Source organism: Salvelinus namaycush, unplaced genomic scaffold (assembly GCF_016432855.1).
Source record: "Salvelinus namaycush isolate Seneca unplaced genomic scaffold, SaNama_1.0 Scaffold1419, whole genome shotgun sequence".
NCBI lineage: Eukaryota > Metazoa > Chordata > Actinopteri > Salmoniformes > Salmonidae > Salvelinus > Salvelinus namaycush.
In genome coordinates, this window is record NW_024058141.1 from 40788 (window position 1) to 50089 (window position 9302).

General features: G+C 54.0%; 1 protein-coding gene across 1 annotated transcript in view; it reads left to right on the forward strand.

The window, feature by feature from the left end:
- The window catches only part of LOC120036667 (adhesive plaque matrix protein-like), a 29970-nt gene extending 20902 nt beyond the window's left edge, over nucleotides 1-9068 (forward strand). The window contains exons 4-6 of the mRNA XM_038983053.1: nucleotides 7556-7914; nucleotides 8018-8452; nucleotides 8526-9068. Coding sequence (XP_038838981.1) covers nucleotides 7556-7914; nucleotides 8018-8452; nucleotides 8526-9068 — 1337 coding nt within the window. The remainder of the gene's footprint in view (nucleotides 1-7555; nucleotides 7915-8017; nucleotides 8453-8525) is intronic.
- The last annotated feature ends 234 nt before the right edge of the window (nucleotides 9069-9302 follow it).

The window sequence follows — 9302 nt, forward strand, 5'->3', positions numbered from 1 at the left end:
GCAGGATATAACCCCGCTACCCCCGGACAGGGCCAACCAGGCAGGATATAACCCCGCTACCCCCGGACAGGGCCAACCAGGCAGGATATAACCCCGCTACCCCCGGACAGGGCCAACCAGGCAGGATATAACCCCGCTACCCCTGGACAGGGCCAAACAGGCAGGATATAACCCCGCTACCCCCGGACAGGGCCAACCAGGCAGGATATAACCCCGCTACCCCCGGACAGGGCCAACCAGGCAGGATATAACCCCGCCCACTACCCACACGCCCAGCACCACGACGACCGACGAGCTCAGTTAGTCTTTCAGTCACTCACGTGGGTATAACCAATGAGGAGATGGCACATGGGTATCTGCTTCTATAAACCAATGAGGAGATGGGAGAGGCAGGACTTGCACCGCGTTCAGCGTCACAAATAGAACTGACTTCTTTGGTAGCACTTGGCAACGCAGACGCTTGTTGGCAAGGGCGAGCAGTGTGGGTTTAATGATTGAATAACATGTATGTGTACATTTATTTTGCAACACTTGCACACGCGACGAGTCCGGTTTGGGTAGCATGTAAGTCTGTCTTCTGTGCGCGGCTCTGCGGCCCATCCTGTGCCCCTTGCTCTCGTGCCTTAAACCTTGTGCGCTTTCAGTGAATACAGCTGGAGAACTGCAAGGCAATCCCATTGTGAGCCACACGGGAGCCATGACCAATATATATTATCCTGCTTATAACAGGGGTAATAATATATCTGTGAGAATATCCAAGGGGCTTTTATATCATTTCTAAATTAATAATAATAATAATCTCTCTTTTTTTTTTTAAATAACAATATTTTGGAGATGATTTTCGTTTTCAAATAACTTAAAATTAGCGAGAAAAAGGCCATTCTTGAACATGGGGTGAGATAGTTACTAATTTGTAAATAAAGCCAGTTTGTTATTTAGAATGATTTATTTCTGTTTTTAGAGGGAGAGAAACCAAAAACCTACAGTCATCTCAGTCCATGCCGGCACAGGTATTGAACCAGCATCTGTAGCAACACAGCTTGCACTGCTGTCTTCGATAGTTGCGCCACTCAGGCAATGTATAATGTGACAAAAAAATCCTAACAAAATTAAATTAAAAAAAAACCTTAGTGTAACATCAGTTTTAGTAAGTAATACTGAAGTCGTGCACATTTATCAGTTTCTATTTAGGTTTATGTCTCCCATTCATTGTCAGTTAGAGACACAGTAGGACCCAAAAGCATAATCAGTGCTCTAACTCCCCCTTGTGGTGTTCTGGAGCAATGAAGTGGTGACGCAGGGTACCGTACTAAACCACAAATTACCTCTAAGTACCGCAGCGTAATCGCTAAACTTTTAGTGGAGCAAACACTGTAGCAACGTAGGTTACGCTGTTACTCCTCCTCCTCCTCGCCAGACAGGGCAGGTCACAGGGAAGATTGAAAACAACAAATAGCAGGGATCTAGACAACCACAAATTCGGGACAATCTGCGGTCCCAGCCACAATGGCTAAATGCATCATGGGATGCGTTCAAGAAAATCCCGCTAGCTTGATAAGCAGCTAGCTAGCAGCTAGGCTAGCTGTGACGCCAAATAGCTCCTCAGACCCGTCCTTGGTCGGCAGGATCACTGGAAAGAGACAAGCAGTCCCAGCAACTGATGCCATCTGCATCGCAAGATCCAAACTAAGAAGCTAGCTACCAAGAACATTCCAATACACCTTCAAACAACAAACATTTCAAAAAAACAAAGCTAGGGTGGACATGCACATTTCCAGATATTGAGGCTAGCAACAGTAGATGGGTCAGGGTGTACGTGCACATTTCCAGTTATCATCAGCAGTAATACACTCAAGGCATGGCAGAGGACAGGGAGAGCTCTGCAGTGTTAGTTTATGACATTTGAATGTGCATCAAATGGCAACAAGATCATATTGTACAGCAATTTCATCAGGTAACATGAATACAAAGCCGGCGAGAGGTGGTTAGAATAGGATGGGAGGGGCCTCCCGAGTGGCGCAGTGGTCTAGGGCACTGCATCGCAGCGCTAGCTGCGCCACCAGAGTCTCTGGGTTCGCGCCCAGGCTCTGTCGCAGCCGGCCGCTACCCCCGGACAGGGCCAACCAGGCAGGATATAACCCCGCTACCCCCGGACAGGGCCAACCAGGCAGGATATAACCCCGCTACCCCCGGACAGGGCCAAACAGGCAGGATATAACCCCGCTACCCCCGGACAGGGCCAAACAGGCAGGATATAACCCCGCTACCCCCGGACAGGGCCAAACAGGCAGGATATAACCCCGCTACCCCCGGACAGGGCCAAACAGGCAGGATATAACCCCGCTACCCCCGGACAGGGCCAAACAGGCAGGATATAACCCCGCTACCCCCGGACAGGGCCAAACAGGCAGGATATAACCCCGCTACCCCCGGACAGGGCCAAACAGGCAGGATATAACCCCGCTACCCCCGGACAGGGCCAAACAGGCAGGATATAACCCCGCTACCCCCGGACAGGGCCAAACAGGCAGGATATAACCCCGCCACCCCCGGACAGGGCCAAACAGGCAGGATATAACCCCGCCACCCCCGGACAGGGCCAAACAGGCAGGATATAACCCCGCCACCCCCGGACAGGGCCAACCAGGCAGGATATAACCCCGCTACCCCCGGACAGGGCCAACCAGGCAGGATATAACCCCGCTACCCCCGGACAGGGCCAAACAGGCAGGATATAACCCCGCTACCCCCGGACAGGGCCAAACAGGCAGGATATAACCCCGCTACCCCCGGACAGGGCCAAACAGGCAGGATATAACCCCGCTACCCCCGGACAGGGCCAAACAGGCAGGATATAACCCCGCTACCCCCGGACAGGGCCAACCAGGCAGGATATAACCCCGCTACCCCCGGACAGGGCCAACCAGGCAGGATATAACCCCGCTACCCCCGGACAGGGCCAAACAGGCAGGATATAACCCCGCTACCCCCGGACAGGGCCAAACAGGCAGGATATAACCCCGATACCCCCGGACAGGGCCAAACAGGCAGGATATAACCCCGATACCCCCGGACAGGGCCAACCAGGCAGGATATAACCCCGCTACCCCCGGACAGGGCCAACCAGGCAGGATATAACCCCGCTACCCCCGGACAGGGCCAAACAGGCAGGATATAACCCCGCTACCCCCGGACAGGGCCAACCAGGCAGGATATAACCCCGCTACCCCCGGACAGGGCCAAACAGGCAGGATATAACCCCGCTACCCCCGGACAGGGCCAAACAGGCAGGATATAACCCCGCTACCCCCGGACAGGGCCAAACAGGCAGGATATAACCCCGCTACCCCCGGACAGGGCCAAACAGGCAGGATATAACCCCGCTACCCCCGGACAGGGCCAAACAGGCAGGATATAACCCCGCTACCCCCGGACAGGGCCAACCAGGCAGGATATAACCCCGCTACCCCCGGACAGGGCCAACCAGGCAGGATATAACCCCGCTACCCCCGGACAGGGCCAAACAGGCAGGATATAACCCCGCTACCCCCGGACAGGGCCAAACAGGCAGGATATAACCCCGCTACCCCCGGACAGGGCCAAACAGGCAGGATATAACCCCGCTACCCCCGGACAGGGCCAAACAGGCAGGATATAACCCCGCTACCCCCGGACAGGGCCAACCAGGCAGGATATAACCCCGCTACCCCCGGACAGGGCCAACCAGGCAGGATATAACCCCGCTACCCCCGGACAGGGCCAACCAGGCAGGATATAACCCCGCTACCCCCGGACAGGGCCAAACAGGCAGGATATAACCCCGCTACCCCCGGACAGGGCCAAACAGGCAGGATATAACCCCGCTACCCCCGGACAGGGCCAAACAGGCAGGATATAACCCCGCTACCCCCGGACAGGGCCAAACAGGCAGGATATAACCCCGCTACCCCCGGACAGGGCCAAACAGGCAGGATATAACCCCGATACCCCCGGACAGGGCCAAACAGGCAGGATATAACCCCGCTACCCCCGGACAGGGCCAAACAGGCAGGATATAACCCCGCTACCCCCGGACAGGGCCAAACAGGCAGGATATAACCCCGCTACCCCCGGACAGGGCCAAACAGGCAGGATATAACCCCGCTACCCCCGGACAGGGCCAAACAGGCAGGATATAACCCCGATACCCCCGGACAGGGCCAAACAGGCAGGATATAACCCCGATACCCCCGGACAGGGCCAACCAGGCAGGATATAACCCCGCTACCCCCGGACAGGGCCAACCAGGCAGGATATAACCCCGCTACCCCCGGACAGGGCCAAACAGGCAGGATATAACCCCGCTACCCCCGGACAGGGCCAACCAGGCAGGATATAACCCCGCTACCCCCGGACAGGGCCAAACAGGCAGGATATAACCCCGCTACCCCCGGACAGGGCCAAACAGGCAGGATATAACCCCGCTACCCCCGGACAGGGCCAAACAGGCAGGATATAACCCCGCTACCCCCGGACAGGGCCAAACAGGCAGGATATAACCCCGCTACCCCCGGACAGGGCCAACCAGGCAGGATATAACCCCGCTACCCCCGGACAGGACCAACCAGGCAGGATATAACCCCGCTACCCCCGGACAGGGCCAACCAGGCAGGATATAACCCCGCTACCCCTGGACAGGGCCAAACAGGCAGGATATAACCCCGCTACCCCCGGACAGGGCCAACCAGGCAGGATATAACCCCGCTACCCCCGGACAGGGCCAACCAGGCAGGATATAACCCCGCCCACTACCCACACGCCCAGCACCACGACGACCGACGAGCTCAGTTAGTCTTTCAGTCACTCACGTGGGTATAACCAATGAGGAGATGGCACATGGGTATCTGCTTCTATAAACCAATGAGGAGATGGGAGAGGCAGGACTTGCACCGCGTTCAGCGTCACAAATAGAACTGACTTCTTTGGTAGCACTTGGCAACGCAGACGCTTGTTGGCAAGGGCGAGCAGTGTGGGTTTAATGATTGAATAACATGTATGTGTACATTTATTTTGCAACACTTGCACACGCGACGAGTCCGGTTTGGGTAGCATGTAAGTCTGTCTTCTGTGCGCGGCTCTGCGGCCCATCCTGTGCCCCTTGCTCTCGTGCCTTAAACCTTGTGCGCTTTCAGTGAATACAGCTGGAGAACTGCAAGGCAATCCCATTGTGAGCCACACGGGAGCCATGACCAATATATATTATCCTGCTTATAACAGGGGTAATAATATATCTGTGAGAATATCCAAGGGGCTTTTATATCATTTCTAAATTAATAATAATAATAATCTCTCTTTTTTTTTAAATAACAATATTTTGGAGATGATTTTCGTTTTCAAATAACTTAAAATTAGCGAGAAAAAGGCCATTCTTGAACATGGGGTGAGATAGTTACTAATTTGTAAATAAAGCCAGTTTGTTATTTAGAATGATTTATTTCTGTTTTTAGAGGGAGAGAAACCAAAAACCTACAGTCATCTCAGTCCATGCCGGCACAGGTATTGAACCAGCATCTGTAGCAACACAGCTTGCACTGCTGTCTTCGATAGTTGCGCCACTCAGGCAATGTATAATGTGACAAAAAAATCCTAACAAAATTAAATTTAAAAAAAACCTTAGTGTAACATCAGTTTTAGTAAGTAATACTGAAGTCGTGCACATTTATCAGTTTCTATTTAGGTTTATGTCTCCCATTCATTGTCAGTTAGAGACACAGTAGGACCCAAAAGCATAATCAGTGCTCTAACTCCCCCTTGTGGTGTTCTGGAGCAATGAAGTGGTGACGCAGGGTACCGTACTAAACCACAAATTACCTCTAAGTACCGCAGCGTAATCGCTAAACTTTTAGTGGAGCAAACACTGTAGCAACGTAGGTTACGCTGTTACTCCTCCTCCTCCTCGCCAGACAGGGCAGGTCACAGGGAAGATTGAAAACAACAAATAGCAGGGATCTAGACAACCACAAATTCGGGACAATCTGCGGTCCCAGCCACAATGGCTAAATGCATCATGGGATGCGTTCAAGAAAATCCCGCTAGCTTGATAAGCAGCTAGCTAGCAGCTAGGCTAGCTGTGACGCCAAATAGCTCCTCAGACCCGTCCTTGGTCGGCAGGATCACTGGAAAGAGACAAGCAGTCCCAGCAACTGATGCCATCTGCATCGCAAGATCCAAACTAAGAAGCTAGCTACCAAGAACATTCCAATACACCTTCAAACAACAAACATTTCAAAAAAACAAAGCTAGGGTGGACATGCACATTTCCAGATATTGAGGCTAGCAACAGTAGATGGGTCAGGGTGTACGTGCACATTTCCAGTTATCATCAGCAGTAATACACTCAAGGCATGGCAGAGGACAGGGAGAGCTCTGCAGTGTTAGTTTATGACATTTGAATGTGCATCAAATGGCAACAAGATCATATTGTACAGCAATTTCATCAGGTAACATGAATACAAAGCCGGCGAGAGGTGGTTAGAATAGGATGGGAGGGGCCTCCCGAGTGGCGCAGTGGTCTAGGGCACTGCATCGCAGCGCTAGCTGCGCCACCAGAGTCTCTGGGTTCGCGCCCAGGCTCTGTCGCAGCCGGCCGCGACCGGGAGGTCCGTGGGGCGACGCACAATTGGCCTAGCGTCGTCCGGGTTAGGGAGGGTTTGGCCGGTAGGGATATCCTTGTCTCATCGCGCTCCAGCGACTCCTGTGGCGGGCCGGGCGCAGTGCGCGCTAACCAAGGGGGCCAGGTGCACGGTGTTTCCTCTGACACATTGGTGCGGCTGGCTTCCGGGTTGGAGGCGCGTTGTGTTAAGAAGCAGTGCGGCTTGGTTGGGTTGTGCGTCAGAGGACGCATGGCTTTCGACCTTCGTCTCTCCCGAGCCCGTACGGGAGTTGTAGCGATGAGACAAGATAGTAATTACTAGCGATTGGATACCACGAAAATTGGGGAGAAAAGGGGGTAATAAAAAATATAAAAAATAAAAAATAAAAGAATAGGATGGAAGGCCAAAAGTCTGTGTAACCAAACAGTCTGTCCCACGGTTGGGTAAACAAGAAAGTTCATAGTCAACAAAACATGCAGTAGTCATGAGGACAATATTTGTTTTCAATATATTACGACTTGGGGCCAATATTAGTTTAGCCTCACTCGCCCCAACAGTGTGTGCTGAAGGCGAGCTAAAGCTCGGGAGAGAAGGGGGAGTGTGGTGGGGGTACCTGTACCAGACATGGGGAGACAGGCCAGTCAAACAAGAAGCCATGTCTGTATATGTCCTATGGTTAACTCCTTCATTAACACCTATTGCAGGTGTTCAAAAGGGATATTAGCTCTAATCTGGAGCACTATTAAACAATCTTATCTCAAAACCTGAATATCAATATCTTTGTTGCAAATGTGCCATACGTCCATGTCTGTACATTTTTCCTAAATCACACCAGGTTACCCTGACCAGCCCAGACCACCACCACCTGCCAAACACCAGGTTACCATGACCAGCCCAGACCACCACCAACTGCCAAACATCAGGTTACCCTGACCAGCCCAGACCACCACCAGGTTACCCTGACCAGCCCAGACCACCACCAGGTTACCCTGACCAGCCCAGACCACCACCAGGTTACCCTGAACAGCCCAGACCACCACCAGGTTACCCTGATCAGCCCAAACACCACCAGGTTACCCTGACCAGCCCAGACCACCCCCAGGTTACCCTGACCAGCCCAGACCACCCCCAGGTTACCCTGACCAGCCCAGACCACCCCCAGGTTACCCTGACCAGCCCAGACCACCCCCAGGTTACCCTGACCAGCCCAGACCACCCCCAGGTTACCCTGACCAGCCCAGACCACCACCAGGTTACCCTGACCAGCCCAGACAACCACCAGGTTACCCTGACCAGCCCAGACACCACCAGGTTACCCTGACCAGCCCAGACCACCACCAGGTTACCCTGACCAGCCCAGACCACCACCATGTTACCCTGATCAGCCCAGACCACCACCAGGTTACCCTGATCAGCCCAGACCACCACCAGGTTACCCTGATCAGCCCAGACCACCACCAGGTTACCCTGATCAGCCCAGACCACCACCAGGTTACCCTGACCAGCCCAGACACCACCAGGTTACCCTGACCAGCCCAGACCACCACCAGGTTACCCTGACCAGCCCAGACCACCACCATGTTACCCTGATCAGCCCAGACCACCACCAGGTTACCCTGATCAGCCCAGACCACCACCAGGTTACCCTGATCAGCCCAGACCACCACCAGGTTACCCTGATCAGCCCAGACCACCACCAGGTTACCCTGATCAGCCCAGACCACCACCAGGTTACCCTGACCAGCCCAGACCACCACCAGGTTACCCTGACCAGCCCAGACCACCACCAGGTTACCCTGACCAGCCCAGACCACCACCAGGTTACCCTGACCAGCCCAGACACCACCAGGTTACCCTGATCAGCCCAGACAACCCCCAGGTTACCCTGACCAGCCCAGACAACCCCCAGGTTACCCTGACCAGCCCAGACAACCCCCAGGTTACCCTGACCAGCCCAGACAACCACCAGGTTACCCTGACCTGCCCAGACAACCCCCAGGTTACCCTGACCAGCCCAGACAACCCCCAGGTTACCCTGACCAGCCCAGACCACCACCAGGTTACCCTGACCAGCCCAGACAACCACCAGGTTACCCTGACCAGCCCAGACCACCACCAGGTTACCCTGACCAGCCCAGACACCACCAGGTTACCCTGATCAGCCCAGACAACCCCCAGGTTACCCTGACCAGCCCAGACAACCCCCAGGTTACCCTGACCAGCCCAGACAACCCCCAGGTTACCCTGACCAGCCCAGACAACCACCAGGTTACCCTGACCTGCCCAGACAACCCCCAGGTTACCCTGACCAGCCCAGACAACCCCCAGGTTACCCTGACCAGCCCAGACCACCACCAGGTTACCCTGACCAGCCCAGACAACCACCAGGTTACCCTGACCAGCCCAGACACCACCACAGCATTCTCTCTCTACTAACCATCACCACGTGACCAACAGAACACTCCCCCCCCCCCCCCCCCCCCCCCACTATTTTAACAACACCTTTAAACCTTGCACATGATTATAACAGAGGTTTAAAATGTCCAGTATTGTAAATTCCTAAAGACCTGTGATAAACAGTGTGACAGATCAGCCGTGCTGAAAAACAACCGTGTTGAATACGTTACTTCTGGATGAGTTGTTTCTCACCGTCAATTTACCATGGAGTTT